Consider the following 18,697-nt stretch of genomic DNA (forward strand, 5'->3'; position numbering starts at 1 on the left):
TCAGACTATATAAAAGTCTACACAAGACACAGAAAACAGGCATATAAAATTCCTTTGTTAGGTTTTATTTACACAAATTTAAATTGAGCAGTGTAACACGTCATTGAGTGTGGAGCTCAGGTGCGAGACTGCAGCGTGAGCCTCTGGACCATATCTGACAGATGAGTCATGTCCGGCTGCTGAGTCTGATGTTTGATGAACTCCAGAGTCCGAACCTGCAGCAGACAAAGATGAGAAGTCAGTGAGGCTGCATTCACAAATACAGCAGATTTAAAGTGTACAGAGTGGGCCTCGGAGCTCTGAAACATGAACTCACGGAGGTGCGGGTCTCGCAGCATCCATGTTTGTGGCTGAGGTTCCAAAGGTTGACTGCCAGCTGGCTCAGCTTGTTGTTCCTCAGATCACCGTGAGCCAGCAGGACACCAAACAGGGAGAAGGCCAGAGCGCCCTGGCGGCGTGTGCTCTGCTGCAAGAGAGTGGGAAATGCATGTCAGCGTGGTTTTCCAGTTTTTGGTTTTCATTCCCACATGTACATGAAGGCAGCATAACTTTGGTTACACAGCATCCAGATTTTGGCAAGCTTGAAATCTGGATTTTCACTAAAACCAGATTATTTTTCTTTAAAATAATTCCTTCAGCCATGGAAGCAGTTGCTTTTTGTTTTTGAATTTAGACACATCTAAGCACCGCATCCTCACCTCATCACGACCGAGTGTCTTCAGGTGGTCGAGGATCTGTCCAATCAGAGTCTCACACAGCTTGTTGATCTCTGATAGGAATTTGGGATCTCCGCCATAGAGCGTGTCATTAGAATCCACTGAGCCAGGAAACAGAATAATTAGATTAACGGGGAAAACTCCTCACTGTCTTACTACAGATGAAGACAGAATTATTACCCCCCTGTGGAATTTGCAGAATAAGGGACTTTAATTTTTTCATTTCCTTAGCATTTCTAAACATACTACTAGTATGTTTATACTATACTACTACTACATACTACTGCTTTTTATTTGTGGGGTATTTACATGTCTATCTAAAACATTGTAATATGTAATAGTAATACATTAGCTAATACATAATATTAAATAAATTATATATATCTCTATATATAAATAAAATAAATTATATATATATCTATCTATCTATCTATCTATCTATCTATACACACACACACACACACACATGTATCTAATATCTAATAACCATGTTAATAAAAAATCTTAATAAGATTGAGGACGATCAGTTACGATACACAACAGTAAGTTGTAAGTTTGTGTGTTTGTGGAGATGTGCTTGGTTTCAGCCCCTGGCGTCTGATCCAAACCGAGATAAGTCAGAAGCATGTAGCAGATGTCATTAAATGAAGATATATTATTTCTGTGGTAATACATTATTCTCTCTAAAGTCACGTATTCTGTAATAAGACTGATCCAGTGGTTCGGGAGTAGTGATCTTTTGGATTTCCAATTTCAAAATATAGCTTTCTTGGCAATAGAGAGATAAAGAAGAGCTTGAGAGATTCCTTAAAAAAAAAAGAATGGACTGGAATCCCTCTGGAGACGTGTGAGAGACTTGTTGAAAACAGCACTGTCCTCAACTGTACATGTGACAAGAACAGGAAACGTCACAAGTAAAAGCTCAACGCGTGAAACTCTTAACTTTTAGGGCTTACAGAAATTAGCCTGGGGAAAATCTGTAAAAGTCTGTCTTTGTTAGAGCTCTCTGATGTAAATTCAGTGTTTACGTGTGTGCCGTTACCTTTGGGGATAGAGTACAGATAGGTTTCCTGGCTCATGGCTGCCAGCAGGGGCAGAGCACTGATGTAAACCCGCACCTTTGCATCGCTGTTGTCTTCCCAGGTATAATCCTGGACCATGTTGAGCAGACCCCGGACTAAGTAGAGCACCCCATGCTCTGGATGGTCCTGTTAAAAGACAACAACAACAAAAATCAAAACATTTGTCAAGCTGAACTGAGACAAAAATGGGCGATTACAGGTGTGGTCCGTCTCCTGTAAACCCACCTCTGAACCGTAATGAACCTTACCGGGATAACCAGCAGCGTTGCCAAGAAGCTGTTGATAAAGTCCACGAGGAAGCTTTCAGAAGAGCGAAGTTTTCCCTCCACGCTGATGGAGCGAGGAACCTCCGGAAGAATGCTTACGGCTGCCTTTAGGAAAGCATCGGCTGGAAGAAGGAAGGTGGAGAACGAGTCAGAAAAGGCGTGGGAAGGACAAGAGAAACAGAAATGATCGCAATACAGTAAAAACATTAGGGACACAAGTTTTGATCAACTAAATCTTAAACTTAAATCTCGAATGAGACAGCTACTTACCCTGGGACAGACACTGATTGACCAAAGCAACCTGACCGGACAACAGGTAGAGGCTGAGTCGACTGAAGATGCTGCTGAGAGACGGGATGGTGATGAAACTGTAGGCGGCACATGCCTAAAAGAGAGAGGGAGAGGAAAATTTCATGCAATGTTATTTCTGTAAGACAGGCCTATAAAAAAAGCTTGCTAGCATTAGGTGATAAATTAGCATTAGCCAAAATGCTAATGTTGACTGTCTTTTATATACAGTCTGTGGTTTTTTGACTTTTCCTTTGGCATTGCTAAAAAGTCATCCAAGAGGAACGTACGGTGATGTGAAATGATTAGAGACTGCATGTGTGGACTCACTCTGACAAAAGCAGCGGTCTTGCGGGAGTGATTCCCTCTCATCACCCTCCTGGTCTCCATGGCCAGCTGGTTCACCGTCTGTAAACGACAAGGTTACATGAAGGAGATGGCGTTGTGGCTTCTGTCACTTAATGCTGAAATGCCAAACACAGGCTTACATGAATGAGTTGCACCAGGACAGGCTCCAGGTTACAGAAGGTGGCTCTAGCCTCCACACAGAAACTCAACTGCTGCTCAAAGTCACGACCAAAGGAAACCTGAAGTGCAGAGAAAAAAATTTTAACCCCAAAATTGAAACAAAAACAACAGATGCAGATCAAAACAATGCAATACAAGAGGCCGAAACAGCAGTTGTGATTGTTGTTGACATAATATAATAGATGTGATAATCTCACCATGCGGATGAAGCCGATGATCAGCAGAGCCAAAGATCTTTTCTCGTCTTCGAGAGTAAGAGCACTTCAAGACAAAGAGAAAAATAAATGCGCTACCGCACGAACACAGCTGAAACGACGACTTTAAGTCACAGATATGAAAGTAGCATACGTCTGTATAACACACACAAACGAATACCCTACTTGACAGAGTCGTGCATGGTCTTGCAGATGTGCAGCATGGCGTTGAGGATCACCGGGTCTCTGGTGAGCTCCACCTGGTGTCTAAAGGCCAGAGAACAGAGTAGAACATCAATACGAAACATCAACGTTTCTGCCACAACTCTCAATAATCTCATGACTTTAACGAACTCTTACTTGATGAAGACCTCCATGATGGATTTGCAGACCTCCACCCTCACGCTGTCCTTCTGGAACATGTCCAGGAACGGCAGGAATCGCTCCTGAAGAACCGAAAAGAGCAAAAACTGAAAATGTAGCTCGACTTATGGCACTGGAATCACAGTTTCATCGTTGCAGCTCAAGCTGTAGAAGCTCACCATGGAGAAGAGGACAGAGAAGTCGTGGAAGTAGGTGAGGATCTTCCTGATCACCGACTGCAGCTACACGCAGAACAGACACGAGACAGTTAGTACAGAGCAGAAGGAAAGAGGAGGATGGAGAGTAGCAGAGATTCAGGGAAGCATCGTGCACCAACCTGAGGGTAGGCGTCCTCGAATGCTCGGTCAGGGGTCATGTGTTTGATGATGTCAGCCAAAATCGTGTTGACCTCCCGTTTCTGACAGTCACGCAGAGAGAGGATTAAGAAAGGTAGTGCATTTCCAAAACATAAATAAATAAAATTTGTGTTTGACTGCTTTCTACTCACTGTAAAGTGTCTGCAGGTAAACTCCACCCAGATTTCAGCACAGTTGATGTAGTCCTGCAAACCAAAATGAGATTTTCAGTAACAATCTGGAACATTCTGGCAGGAATAACGGGACCTTTTGAAAACTACTGTCAGCGGTTCAGAACCTGAGGACTGCGGACTTTGGTGATGACTTTCCAGGCTTCATTCAGGATCGTCAGCCTCTCGGATTCTGGAGGATCGGCAGACACCAGGCTGCGACCCAGAGAGCCAAACAACAGATGCTGAAAAGGAGACAAAATTCATTCCAAAAAGATTTAGACAATGACCTGAACATCTGCCTCTATCCTTTATATATTTTAATGACTTTATTACCCAATGAGATTGATTTTTCATACTCGTTGTGAATTATGTGAAGGTGTAATGACTACTTTTTCTTCAGCTTTTATAAACCTTCCCATTAAATTATTGGCAGTAAGGAATTTTCACCAGTTGATTGTGTTGACTATAATCCTGGAGGAGCTGTAGAGGAAACAGAGAGGTTTCAGATCTGGCCATCATCATGGGAAAGGAGTGGAGAGAATTTGTCATCAGTGTTGCTGTTTGAATCCAGCTGGAATCAACACACTGTCTGGATTCCTCCATTAGCTGATGCAGAAGCCATGTAACTGTGGCTGTAGACCTTCTGCATCACTTCCTGCACATACAGCTGAGCACATCAGTTTCATTTCCACTGACCTCATACCAACAATACCTGCATTCATTTTAGCTTTGAGCTCCTTATTGTGTCCATATTTAGACTTTAATTCACTGAGCTCTGACACGATTTTTGTGGTGTAATTGTTTTCCCTTTCCAAGCTGTTTTGCTCTGGGATATTTTAAATTGTGTTACTGCCAAGTTGTTTTTCATAAGTATTTTTTATCTTGTACTTATTTCCCCACATCCAATAAACAGAAGATGACTTCTTTGTTTTTAACCAAGGTAAGAAAAAAGATGCAGTGAACATGAAACGTTCTCTGACCTTTGGGAAGCCGGCCTCGTCGCAGTCTTTGATCATACCGATGAAGTCTGTGGCTCTGGCTGCAACAAACTCTGGCCTGAACGCCCTCATTACTGAATTCAAAAGCAAAGCACTGTGGGAAAGCAAAGATGAATTAGTGCTGTGCCATACATTCTGTGACAACTTTAGCTAAACCCATGCTAATAACGGTCATTTCTATGAAATAAAAGGATCGTGACACTTCCAGGTAAATCACATGACAAGAAACAGCTACTAATAATTTTAAAGCACTCACTTGTTTCCCAGTTTTTTGCATCTCTCCATCATCTCTGTTAGCAGAGACTGAAACAGAAACACAAGCAGCATTAAAAGCAGAAACATCACTGAGGTTGTGCCCCTGCGACGCTCTCACCGAGCTCCACATTTTCAATAAAGTCTAAGTAAATACCTCTGGAGCTCTGTACGCGATACACTGCAGGATCCAGCTGATGGCAGGTGAGTAGAGTGTCAGGTACTCGGGCATCTCCACCCTCTGCAGCACCAGCTGGGCCCGGACGTTCTCGCTGCTGATCTGTCGAAAAGTGCCGAGCAGGTCGAAGAAGTTGCGGTTCAGGCTGTCTTTCAGGTGGGGGGCCACCTCCATGCCCACCTGGAAAGAAGGATATAGGTGTCAAACAAACAAAACCTACAAAGCTGGTAAACAGCGCAAGTCAAAAATAGCATTGTTCATGCATTTGCAGCATTTTTTTATGGCAACTGATCTGGACAGGAGGAGTTGCAATATGCTCACTCAGAAAAAAGAGGCATCAACGACAAACAACAGGAGACAGAAATAAGTCATAACATGAAGGAGAGAAGCTGGGGTCACAGTGGGTTGCAGATGTAGCAACAACAGCCTAAATAGGACACCCCAGAAACACAATCAGCAAGGTAGGGAAATTAAGGAAAGACGAGCAGAGTCCATCTCACCCTGCAGAGGTAAGCTCTGGCATATGCAGCCACCAGAGGGTCTCCAATCCCTCTGACCATGGCACTCAACCGAGGAAGGGTCTCCTGAATGCCGCTGCGGACAGTGGCAGGACAGATGGTGTTTTCTTTATGTCAAACGATTTTATTCCAGTTTACAAACATGGTTGATGCATCACAGCTATTAAAATGACATTTTCCAAATATTATTGCTAAATCTTTACGTTTTCTAAAGAAAAATCCTTGTGGAAACCAGCTGATAAACTGTGAGGACTCACGATTTGTTGAGGAACCGGTTGCACTTGAGAATGGCAGCTTCAACATAGCTGTATCACGAGGTTAAAGAACCAAATTTACATACAAATTACTTACAAACATACATAGCTGAGCCACTTTGCATTTAATCGTTATTATTAATATCTGGTTCTCTTTCAAAGTTTGTGTTTTTGGCCTGTCTCCCTCCCCACACCTCTAACCGGTCACAGCAGATGGGTGCTCCTCCCTGAGTCTGGTTCTGCTGGAGGTTACTTCCTGCTAAAAGAGAGGTGAGGTGACTGTTGTTGAGATTTGGTGCTATGTAAATAAAACTGAATTGAACTTGATTTTAAAACCAGGTCTGCGAGTGAATGAAACTCCAGCCAAAAGCAGACTATGAACAGAAATCCTGAGTGAGGGTGTTGAAGGATACAGTCTGGGAAGGAGCTCTCTGATGGAGGCGATCTTGTAGAACCAGTTGAGGCACGTCTCCTTTGCGGTGTCATTCACATCTTCAACTGTGAAATTATCTGAGGTGGCAAACAAAAGTCAAATGTGAATTAACAAAAACTAAATCAATCCAACATGACTTCAGAAGGTGCAAGGATCGTCTAAATGCTCTGAAGAATTTAAAGCTTTAAGTTGATTGTCAGCATTTCCACTTTACCTGGTAAAGGCCGTGGGTCTGAACACATGGTCCAGATCCTGTCGTACACCAGCCGGCCTGCAAACAACAAGGACCCGAGTCACAAAACTTGCACATTGTTCAGGTTCAACTGTGGAAAAAAATCTTTACTGACCAAATGTGTCAAGGATATCAGTGATGAGAACAAATTTGCTGGGGTAGAACTGGATCACCGAATTGTCGGACAGAAGCTTGGAGCACTGCAGCACAGATCACAGATCAGGGGTGATATTTATTAAGGCGACACCAGTTAAAATGAGCACCAATTAAATAAACATTACCTGGATGACAATCTTCAGGGCTTTGACCTTCTGGTCAGAGGACCAGGCCTCCTTTAGGGACTGGTTCAGCTCCTCGATGCGGTTGGCGTAATCCTGTTGCGAGAGGTTCAGCAGCTCTCTCTGGGAGCCCTGCACACACACACAGGCAAGAAGATCCAATAACATCCCCCATCGTATTTCTTGAAAGAATAATGCAAGGCCAGCCAACAGTGGGACGCCTACCTCCTCTAGATCATCCAGCTCCTCCAGACGAGTGCGAACCTTCTCTGAAACAGCCGATCCTTGACTGGTGGCTTTTCCTAGTGAAAACAGGAAGTGATGTATAAGTTGTGAAGTTAAAGACCAAATAACAACTTAATAAGTGATGCTGACATTCTTTTTGTTTGCCCATTTTGTTTTTGCTGCCATTTATGGTTATGATAGACAGAAAAAAGCAATTTGAAAGGATTTAGGTAGTAAAATGAATATATTCTGATGCTGTCACAGGATTTATCGATACGACAGATAACTATAGACATTGAAAGCATTCAGAAATTTTCTGAAATCATTATATGTGATAGAAACAGGTTGCTCTTACCTCTGTCAGAGCCTATGAACAGATTCTATGGAGAAAAAACAAATTATAATTAAATTTTAGAACATCAAAAAAGTGCTAAACTCTCTTGAATATTTTGTTAATTGGTGAAGCCATCAGGTTCATTTCCACTATGTTTTCAAGCAGCATTAAATTATGAGACAGCAGGCCCTTGGGTAAGAGGTAAGCATAACAACAGCCTTGCTGCTACGATAGAGGACTCACTATGGAGAGTTTTTCGGTGGTGGTGAACCTGGCCAGGATTTCCCCTCGCTTCAGTGACCAAGGTTCAAAATCTGGTCCCACTGCCTCTTCTTCCTTCTCTCTCTTCCTCCTCCCCAGGTCCTGAAAGCACATCTTTATTTAGTGTCACTTTCAAATGAGCACATGCTTCAGGATTTACATTTGTCCAAGTCACTGACTCCTGTGGAGCTGCTGTGGGACATGGGTGGCGTCTCGCTGGCCGAGGCCGCGGCAAACATGGACAGGGGGTCGGTCCCGTCCAGCATGGAGCTCAGAGGGTCTGGTGGTGCTGAGGAAGAGGAGGATGAAGAGGAAGAGGTGCTGCCTTTGCGGGTCCCACGGCGGGTCTTTGTATCGGTCACCTGGACGGATTGAGAGAGGGTCAAACCTGTCACAGGCCCATTAAAAAAACCACAACAAGGTTTCTGCATGTTTTCAGTGAATTAAAGCGAATAGAGATGCAGCTCAACACTGATACCATGATGGGTTTGAGTGGGTGGTAGTCTCCAAAATCGACAAGAGCGGCCTCAAGACGACACCTCTGCAGCTCTGTGTCATAGTTGCGGCCATGCGAACGCCTGGTTGCAAAAGAGATAAGACAGCTTTTTGGTCCTGCTATCGTTGATAAAGCACTGACGAACATGACCCAGTCACACAAACAAAGCTAAACTAATTATGGCACAACTCTGTGAAAGAAAGGCATAGAATGTGTGAAATTACAAAGAAATGTCTGATTTCATCGTCTGTGGTTCATAATTAAAAGTCTAAAAGAATCTGGAGAAATAAACGTACAGGAAAGTGAATGGCTGCTACATTTCTGAGAAATATGTTGGATATCTACACTGATAAGGACTGTGTAATGGGTAAGGAGTGAAAGGATGGTACGTTATCAACCTACAGATGGCTAAAAGCTTCAAAACACACAAAATTTGATTGCACTAACTCAAAACTGTACTCAGTAGTTTGTATAGCCCCCACATGCTTGTAGGTATGTCGAACAATGTTGGGGAATGCTCCTGATGAGATGATGGATAGTGTCCAGGGGGATCTCCTCTGAGATCTGGACCAGGGCATCACTGAGCTCCTGGACAGTCTGAGGTGCAACCTGACAGAGGCAGTTGGACCAAAACAAAGTCCAAGAGGTGTTCTACTAAATTTAAGTCAGGCAAGTGTGGAAGCCAGACATCGGTATCATCCTCAAGGAACTGCCTGCATACTCTCAACACATGAGGCTGGGCATTGTTGTGCACCAGGAGAAATCTGGGACCCACTGCACCAATGTAGGGCTCAAAGGTTTCATCTTGATACCTGATGGCAGTCAGGGTGTCACTGCCTGTAGAGTTAGAGTGCACGTCCATCCATGTATATGTCTCCCAAAAGCATTACTGAGCCACCACCCACCATACCACTCACAGTGAACAACATTACAGGCAGCATCATGTTCTCGATAACTTCTACAGACTCTTTCATGCCTGTCACATGTGCTCAGGGTGAACCTGCTCTCATCTGTGAAAAGAACAGGGTGCCAGTGGACCTGCCAGGTCTGGTACTCAATGGGAAATGCCAGTGTAAATGCCACAGTGCTGTGCAGTGCAGTGAGTACAGGGCCCACTAGACCATGCTGGACAATCAAGCCAGCTTCATGCAGTTTGTTTCTGATTGTTTGGTCAGAGACATTGACACCAGGGTCCTGCTGGAGCTCTGACAGTTCTCATCCTGCTCCTCACAAAAGAGCAGATAGTGATCCTGCTGATTGGTTAAGGACCTTCTCCGATCCTGTGTCCTGAAATCCCCTCCATGCTCTTGAGACTGTGCTAGAAGACATACAAAAACTTGTGGCAGTGGCACGTATTAATATGCCATCTTGGAGGAGTTTGACTACCTGTACAATCTCTGTAGGGTCCAGGTATCTGCGGCCAGCAGTGACAATGACCCAAGGCAAATGCAGAACTAGTGAAAAATCGTCAGAAAAGACGAGGAGGGAAAATGTCGTTATAAGACAAATCTACACCGTAACCGAAGAAGGCGTCTGATTCAAAGTCACAGTCATAATAATACCATAAAAAGCTTCTTCGTCTTTAATGTTATGTTGCAAGCCTGAAAAAAGTTGACATTTAGTTTACGACGCTAACTAAACATTAAACGCACGACAATCGTATCTACGCTACACGTGTGTGCTCAGGCGTGGCTCAGTGTTTAAATACTAAAGATTTAAGTTGTTAATAAACCGTTTGTAAAATAAGAAGACAACATCTTACCACTGCACTGCAGCCATTTTTCTGCATCATATGACACCTCAGGCCTCAGCTCGGAAGTTAATTTAATTTGGGTGGTTTTTTTCCACAGTCGAGGGGTTAGTTAAATATCTATCGCCGCCACACTTAATGGATACCGCTGTGAATATGTATTTAAGTTTCATTTATAATTTTTTACGAAGACAGCGTGATTTAAGAGGCATTTTAATGAACTATCGCAAAATACAACTTCATTTCCCAGGATATATTGCGAGCTTTCGACGCACTTTCGCCACAGAAGAGAACAAATAGACAGGAGGCGCCACTTTGGAACAATATACCGGGTAGCGACTTTTTATGTTTAACGCTACTGATTTTACCATAATTCTGACTGTTGCTGTCAACTCCTGGCACACTTTTCCTTACAAATATTTTCCAGATATTTCGCTAGCACTCCAGTCTAGAAGCCAGAACAGAACAAGCTGCCAGCTTTGCTGCTGTCAAGCAACTCATCTCGTCAATACACGATCTTCTTCGTGAGTCTCGCCGCTTACAGTCTGATTGCTGCAGTTAGGGGAGTAGCTGCAGGTTCCAGTTCAGCCGAACCATGACCTGACCGTGGTGCTGCAGGTCTGTCTGCCCAGTTCTCCTGACCAGGTACAGTCTAGCGATGTTAAGTTTGGCTCGGGGCGGCAAATAGTTTCTATTAAAACAAACACGTAAAGGCTGGCGTTTGGAAGCGGCTACAGTTAGCTAGCAGCTAGCCAGCTAGCGTTAAAGTGTGACATGTCTGACTGTTTGGATATAATGGACACGAGTCAAACTGGTTGTAGTCCTGTGGCCATTAGTAATACTGTTTTGTCTTTTATATGTAGACTTCATCAGTCATAACCAGTCACTGTGAGAAACATGTTTTGTTGTTGTTGTTGTTGTTGTTGTTGTTTTTTAAAAAATATATAATAACATTAAAACCAATAGCAGAACTGTGATTTGATAAACTTTGAACTGTGGTGGGGTTTGAGCACAATGTATGGCTTACATGTCAAAGTGATGACCAAGTGGAGACCTCTTGTGTTCATTTGACTCAGCCGGACCTTCCTGTGAAACATCCATCAGTTTCCATTCATCCAGCAGCGCAGTGTAGACGCCGGTTTGATGATTTTTATAATATGATAGCACGAAAGTGTTCTTGTGATCTCACTTCATGTCAAGCTGAAGGTGGCAAAGAGTCAGACTCTGATTCACAGTCTCCATTAGTTTTATAACTTGAAGCTGAAGAAGTGAAATAAAAACCTTTCATCCAGCAGCATGATCAATAATGCGCAAACCACATCACAGTCACTAAAGCTGCTATCAAAGGGACTGAAGACAGGGCTATACTTAAGATTATCTCCGTGTCTGTGTTTAATTAATCAGTTTCAGAATTAGTGAATGATATTCTTTGAACATTTCCAATATCCAGAATCCAAAAACATGAAAAAGCAAGCTGCTGACTACAAGTGAAAAATATCAGACAATCCCCCCTCCTCCTCTCTGACTCACAGAAGACAGTGCAGAGGAAGAGGACAAAGTAAAGCTTATTATAGTGAGACTGTGAGGTAGTGACCTTATTCTATCTAAGTCCAGATTTAGGGCAGCAGGTTGCCATAGAGACTGCTTCTTCTCCCATGAATCCCCCATCTGTGTGGCACGATCTCCTTCTGTCTGTCAGATACAACCATGCACGTTAATATTATGCCCTTCAAACACCCTTCAGACGCCCACCAGCCTTCCTGTGCAGTGGTGAGACTCGTTCAACTTGTCACACAACCAGAAATCGTGTTCGCTCTCTTTATTGCTGAAGTAAAGGAAGTAAAGGCCCTCTCAACAAGAATTTGTCTAATGTTTCTGTATGTTACATGTAGTCCCTGACTTATGCGATTATGTTAAACTTGACAGATCTGTACATGTCACCTGTTGCTGGATGTCCCGTCTTATTTTCATCTTCTTTTAAATGTAAATAATGAGAGATGCGCTCTCATTATTAATGCCATCCTGTTTTGGAGAACCTGAACAAGTCTTATCTGTGTAACCAATACTCACTTTCATGACCCGATGCTCCAGGATCAGGTGGCCACTTTATTTTCCTTAAGACGTCCGTTTGCGTTTCCCTCTTATAAGGTTACCAATCTGCATCTCCCCTGAGAGTCCCCAATAGGTTTTTGGCCTGCAGATGAAGATTTGCCTTCAATTATTAAGAGGAGAAGTTTATTTGTAGGGGCTGATGGGCGTAACTCCTTACCTGATAGCCCTTGTCCTTGTGTGCTTTGATGGGCATATGTCACACAGGAGATGCTGTTACTGTACTTGAGTAACTTCAGTGTTTTCTAGGGAAAGGGAACACTTTCTGGGAAAGGGATCCCTTGTCCTCTATAAAGCTCACTAGTCTTCCTGTTGCCTGCCTTCTCAGATACACTGGGAGCTCTCAACAAACACTCGGTGACGATGGAAAGCTCCGCATCTGTCAGGCTGCGTTACGAGGAGCTGCTGTTTTATGCGGCCTGTGTTTCTAACTGCTGGTCTGTGTGTCTGTGTGTCTGCGTGTGTTTAGAAGGCAGAGTGTGTAGGAGAGGAGGCAGTGGCGGTGGTGGCATGCGTGTGAGCAGCAGCTGGAGGTGGCAGCTCTCCCGAGCCATGCGACTGGCGCTGCGCTGGTGCTGGCTGTGCCGCACGCAGAGGGGGGGCCAAGGCGGGGGTACCAAAGCGGGGATCGGCGGCAGGTTGTCAGAGGTGTGGCGTTACAGCAAGCTCCTGCTCAAGTCGCTGTACTTCAACAGCCTCACCAACTCAGACACTCTGCTGGACTGTGCTTTTGAACCCGTTTATTGGATTGTGGACAACGTGACCCACTGGTTTGGAGTGGTAAGCTCACTTCCCTCCTCTCTTGATTCCCACGCCTGCTGCTGCTTTCCTTAATCATTTTTCCTTCTCTTACCCTCCCAGGTGTTTGTCTGTCTTGTCGTCTTGCTGACATCCTCAGTTGTGGTCATTGTCTACCTGTTTGTCCTTCCCATGATCGTCAGCACTTACCCTGCACACTGGATTGTGTGGCACCTCTGTTGTGGCCACTGGCTTCTCATTATGGTGGTGTTCCATTATTACAAAGCGACCACCACCTCTCCAGGACACCCACCAAAGGTAGGAGTCACACTCCTCAGAGGCTGACATAGTGACTTATTCTGCTGCCATCATTGATTTTTACATGTTTTAAGTACAAATGTGAATACTTTTTAACATTTAAAACTTTTCTTTTTTGGTTTATGCGTTGGTTTGTAGGTATTTTTTGAGATAGGGTGATTATATTTCAAAGACTGTAATTGAATTACTTTTTGAATATTAACAAATCATAAAATCATAAAGTAAAAATCTACATACAAAAGTATTTCTGATTTCTTAGGGTTTTTTTTTTTTTGCATATTTGTCACACTTACATGTTTATATGTTACATAACCCAAGAAAATGAATTTTTTTTTAATGATTTTATTTAATTAGGCAGAAGTTATCCAAACTTACCTGCCCCTGTGTGGAAAGGTAGTTGCCTCGTAAACCTAATAACTGGTTGTGCCACCCTTTGTAGCAAGAATTGCAGTCAAGCATTTGTGATAATTGGCTATGTGGCTTTCTAATGGCTGTGGAGGAATTCTTTTGATTCAGTCACACTGGACAGGTTTTGAGCACGAACGGTCGGTTTAAGGTCATGCTAAGGTCATGCTAAAGCGTCTCGATTGGATTGAAGTCCAAACTTTAACTTGGCCGCTCCAAAACCTTCAGTTTGTCTTTTTGAGCCTTTCGAAGGTTGACTTGCTGGTGTGTTTACCATTGTTCTGCTGCATACCCATGTGTTCTTGAGCTTCAGGACATTAACTGATGGTTAGAAATTCTGTGTTAGTTTTACGTCAGATGTAACCTTTTGTCTCATCAGAGTATTTGCCCAAAAGACTTGGGGATCATTAAGATGTTTTTTGGCAAATATGAGACTGGCCTTTGTGTTCTTTTTGATCAGCAGTGGTTTTCTCCTTGGATCTCTCCCGTGGAGGCCATTTTTGCCCAATCTCTTTCTTATTGTTGTATCATGAAGTCTGACTTTAACCCTTTAAAGCTGGTCAGAGCGGGCACGCTCTGTTTTGCGTAGCTATTTTTAAATCCCGGTAGAACTGCAACCAGGTAAGCTCGCGCAATAATTTTTTTTGCACATGAAACCAGAGGAGTTGTACTTACATCTTATGCCATCAGCTTGTCCTAGGTCACAGTTTCCTTCCACATATAGCTTTGCAAAAATGGCATAAAAACCACTTGCAGCAATAAAACCACAATATTCCAGAAACACGCTTTACCGATCCGATCAGCTGTTCGTAACACTTCCTATGTTAGAATAGATCATCAGCGCAAACTATCGCACGTCCGCCATTACCTGCCCGAAACCGGAAGTGACGTCATTTTCTCGGAAATGTAGTTTTTCACCTTCAGGGCCCCATCAGCCTATACTGGTGTTTTAAAAGTTATGTTTGACTTTATGACTTTCTGTGTCGTTTCTGGGATGCTTAGAAGTCATATTGCACTGCTGGAAATAGTTTATTTTGATGCATATGCTGTTTTTTTGCAAATTTGCATTATAATATTTATTTTCGTTTTTCCTGTAGTAAATAAAAATTGGTGTATTTCAAAAATAAAACTATGAAGACACTCAAAATAAATTTCCTGTGGTGGGAAACTATTTTGTGCAACTTTTTTGTATTTACAGTTTTGAGGGATAAACCTCTTAAGTTTCTCTAACTAGAAATATATGTTAAAAAAACCAAAACGATTTTCAATTTTTTTTGTAGTTTATTGCACTTTTTTGCAATTTATGTAATTACTATGCACTTAATGCAGACATATTATTAAAATTTGGGCTATAATGGTTGTATTGATGTATAGCAACTTGAAACGCTCCCAAAAATGGCTCCACAACATGTAAAAATATAATATAAGCTCTGGCGGACTTGGTTCTATGGTAGGTCTTAAAGGGTTAACCGAGACAAGTTGAAGTCTGCTTTAGATGTTGTTCTGATTCTTTTGTGACCTCCTGGATGAGCCGTTGCTGCACTCTTGGAGTGACCTTTTTTTTTTCCTTAATGAATGAAATCTTGACTTTAAATACAGCGTTTTGTATTTACTCAGGTTACCTTTGTCTAATATTAAAATTTGTTTCATCTGAAATATTCAAATAGTCAAAAAATGTAGAAATCAGAAAAGGCAAAAACCTTTTCACAAAACATAACATTGTAACAAAAGACATCAAACCTGTGAAATAATTTACTAAGGTCATAAATCAAGTGAGAAGTAGGTAAAGTGTTTTTTTTATAAACACTTATACAATTGGACTTTTTAAAAGCAGAGGAACTGCCCCTGATGGTCGTTAGAAAGAATGCAGGTTTATGTGTCACTTCTCAGACCCAGCGGTCCATCATTCCATCTTTTATGTACAGGCTGTGGTATTTTCTGAAGATGACAGAAGAGCTTTTGTCAAGCTGCATTTTTTTTTCTATTTTAGGACAAAAGTCCCTTCCCTTTTGTGTCCATCTGTAAGAAATGCATCACTCCCAAACCACCGAGGACACACCACTGCAGCATCTGCAACGTGTAAGTTCTTCACGTAGTTCCAATGTGGAGAGTTGGCGTGTTTTATATGTTTGTTTTCTTTTATCATATTAAAATGTTTGCTATATTGCAGGTGTGTTTTGAAGATGGACCACCACTGTCGTATCCTTTGAGCGAGGAAAAACTCATGAAAATGACTTTTATTCTGTTCACTTTTTGTTTTGGTGTCTCCTGGTATTCCCGCTTGTTACACGTATTGAACTGAGCTCTTTCCAGCCTGGTTGAATAACTGCGTGGGACATTTCAACCATCGCTACTTCTTCTCCTTCTGCGTCTACATGACCATGGGCTGTATCTACTGCAGCATCAGCAGCAGGAACTTGTTTCTGGATGCCTACGACGCTGTAGAGGTAAGGCTCGATAAGGAAAGATTCAACCATCTATATGTTTGGGTGGCGTTTTCGTCATAGCAGCTGCATCTCATTGTTCCAGTTCAACTGAGATCCATTCTGACACGACATATTCCTTTAAGCAGGTTTTTCTAGGTATTATTAACACTACCCCTCTGCACAGTTTGGGTGAGGAGCTATGAGGAAATAATTTGCATCTGTCAGTAAAGCATGATTTGCAAAATTACTCTGATTAAAGACTGTGCCAGCTGGTAAACAAAACTGTAGGCTTTGGATAGTAACGTTAAAGGAGCAGTTCAGCACAAAATACAAACTTTGGACACTACTAACTGTCCTTCCTGTCCACCTCAGACCTACTATCAGACCCCTCCTCCGGACTACAGTTTTAGAGAAACCACTGCTCATAAGAGCATCATCTTCCTCTGGGTGCTGACCAGGTGTGAGACACTTTACCTTTTCAAAAAGTCCATAATGCCACTTGTATAGTGCAAATTGTAATATGCCCCTTCTCCCTCTTCCCTGCAGCTCTGTGGCAGTCGCTCTGGGTGGACTCACCCTGTGGCACGCCATGCTTATCAGCAGAGGAGAAACCAGCATAGAGCGGCACATCAACCGCAAAGAAGCCAGAAGATTAAAGGAGAAAGGAAAGGTACGTGCACTCCTGTGCAGAGTCAGTTGCTATATATGAGCAAAAGTTTAGTCTTTTATTGGACAAACCAGTTAAAGTTCACCAGACATGAATCCTGCATAGGAACAAAATTCAAACTCATCGAGGGTCTCTGAAAATCCTGTTTTCTTCTTTTCCTAATCAGGTGTTCCGAAATCCATATCATCGCGGTAAAATGAACAACTTGAAGCTACTGTTTGGTGTGCAGAAGAGGAGGTGAGCTCCGTCACTGCTTCAGCTTTTGTGCAATATGTGCAAGTATTCCATCTAGAGAGAGGTTCTTATTAGTCATAGCTGGGATCATGTGCTCAATACAAACTATTATTCCACCTGTTTTTCTAACTGCATAAAGGAAAAGAATAGGAAAATATTTTTATATTAAATTGACACATTTGATGGTTTTCATGCAAAGCCAGCTGGCAGGTTTCTTTCAGTGTTGTGCTTACTGAAAAGCAGGGACACAAATTACCACTGTTGTATGTATGATTTTTGAAATGATCAGTTGTGTCCCCTTTAAAAGATCACAGCTTTGTCATCCTTCATTGTTTTCAGTCACATTTCATCCCATCTGTTCTTCTGTTCCTCAGTCACTGGCTCACACGGGTCCTCTTACCCTCCAGCCATCTTCCCTGCGGAGACGGCATCGTGTGGGACTGCACCTTCGCCAGGAGAGACCCCATGGCCATCTGACTTTCAGCTTTTTAATGTCGTACCATATTTAAAAAAACAAAAAAAAACTTCAAACCTGCATTTATAACCAGCAAAGAAGAAAAGACTGGTTACACAGATCAGCAGCCTTTTGCTGTGTCTGTATCAGCACTGATAAAAGTGGAGAAACACAGGAGTGTCTCAACTTCTTAGATCCAACTGTCACTTTTCCAGCATTGTACAGTGAGACTAAGCTGTGACTGCAGAGCTGTCGACTGATCTGATTCATGGATGCTGCTGGTCAGCATCTCAGTAACGCCTCGTTCACACAACTTTTATTGAAGAGGTGATGAAATGTTGTGGGATTCTGTTACATGGTGTGGTTTGGCACCATCACAGGAGCCGAAGTTAAAGCTTGTTAATGGTGCTATGTGTTGCATACAGTACAGCACGTTAAAAAACCTATTTTATCGTTATTAAGTGAAGACCTGAAAGTCATGTCGGCAGACCGTTTACAGCAGACTCTTCTTCTCAGTTCATGCTGTAAAACAGACTTGCACATTTCCCCTCAATCTGACTTTAGCTTGTAAAAGAGAGCGTTCCACCTTTATGTGCTTTTTATAAATTAGTGATAAAAGTGCAAAACACGGCACCATTAGCAGCTGAGACTGTATCAATCTCCAGCTCTGTTTAAGGATCGGCGTCTTCAAAATAACAGAAGATAGCTGTGGGAGGCAAATCGTGAAAACATTATTTAAGAAGTGTTGTGTTAGTATGTAAATAATTGTTATTTGTAAGTTGTTTTTAATACCAACTACTCTACATGTGTTTCAAAAACCATCCCCTGGCTTTACTGGGAGCCACTGACCTGAACTCATTTCTTGGTGCCAAAGACGAGTGAAAAACCAACTACACAGCTCTTGATTTCAGAGAACTTTAAACACAGATGTGGTTGTGTGCCTTGTTTGGTTATTCAGCCTTGAAATATGTGACTCAGACACTGAAATATTATTCTGTCATTTAATCTTTTTTTCCTCCCCTAAAGCCACATTTTCATATCGGCAACCTCATGATGGTTTTGGAGGCTCTGCAGTTGCCATAGAAACAGACATCCAGCTGTGATAGTGTTGGAGCTGTGCTCTGATTTCATTTATCTCGCCGCCTTAAAATAAAACAAGGTTTTGATATTT

The 18,697-nt window shown here is 42.5% G+C and overlaps 2 protein-coding genes across 6 annotated transcripts; one reads left to right on the forward strand and one right to left on the reverse strand.

Moving 5' to 3' along the window:
* Positions 1–44: 44 nt before the first annotated feature.
* On the reverse strand, positions 45–11,279 carry vps35l (VPS35 endosomal protein sorting factor like). Of its 4 annotated transcripts, none has more exons than XM_085283908.1 (30): positions 11,203–11,279; positions 8,408–8,507; positions 8,109–8,291; positions 7,912–8,031; positions 7,690–7,714; positions 7,335–7,411; positions 7,113–7,241; positions 6,947–7,031; positions 6,814–6,870; positions 6,580–6,676; positions 6,170–6,217; positions 5,895–5,988; positions 5,374–5,574; positions 5,221–5,267; positions 4,947–5,058; positions 4,092–4,208; positions 3,946–3,999; positions 3,775–3,855; positions 3,617–3,679; positions 3,435–3,520; positions 3,261–3,341; positions 3,078–3,141; positions 2,841–2,939; positions 2,683–2,760; positions 2,335–2,449; positions 2,047–2,186; positions 1,759–1,924; positions 699–817; positions 317–463; positions 45–215 (listed from the first exon to the last, which is right to left on the reverse strand). In XM_085283908.1, the coding sequence occupies exons 1-30, from the start codon at positions 11,274–11,276 to the stop codon at positions 117–119; spliced, it is 2,958 nt and encodes a 985-aa protein (XP_085140034.1). In that variant the 5' UTR covers positions 11,277–11,279; the 3' UTR covers positions 45–116. The 4 variants fall into 4 exon arrangements, with proteins under 4 accessions (XP_085140034.1, XP_085140033.1, XP_085140036.1 ...); XM_085283907.1 differs by having other exon boundaries at positions 317–466; XM_085283910.1 differs by lacking the exon at positions 11,203–11,279 and adding an exon at positions 10,188–10,350.
* Positions 10,369–18,694, forward strand: zdhhc16b (zDHHC palmitoyltransferase 16b). Of its 2 annotated transcripts, XM_085283912.1 has the most exons (11): positions 10,369–10,507; positions 10,603–10,820; positions 12,754–13,064; positions 13,146–13,340; positions 15,736–15,824; positions 15,916–15,944; positions 16,059–16,192; positions 16,544–16,629; positions 16,718–16,841; positions 17,005–17,075; positions 17,447–18,694. In XM_085283912.1, the coding sequence occupies exons 3-11, from the start codon at positions 12,795–12,797 to the stop codon at positions 17,547–17,549; spliced, it is 1,101 nt and encodes a 366-aa protein (XP_085140038.1). In that variant the 5' UTR covers positions 10,369–10,507; positions 10,603–10,820; positions 12,754–12,794; the 3' UTR covers positions 17,550–18,694. The 2 variants fall into 2 exon arrangements, with proteins under 2 accessions (XP_085140038.1, XP_085140037.1); XM_085283911.1 differs by lacking the exons at positions 10,369–10,507; positions 10,603–10,820 and having other exon boundaries at positions 12,648–13,064.
* The last annotated feature ends 3 nt before the right edge of the window (positions 18,695–18,697 follow it).

Source organism: Mchenga conophoros, linkage group LG8 (assembly GCF_057382185.1).
Source record: "Mchenga conophoros isolate Kocher_MC1m ecotype Shallow Benthic linkage group LG8, M_conophoros_male_GT1.1, whole genome shotgun sequence".
Classification (NCBI taxonomy): Eukaryota; Metazoa; Chordata; class Actinopteri; order Cichliformes; family Cichlidae; genus Mchenga; species Mchenga conophoros.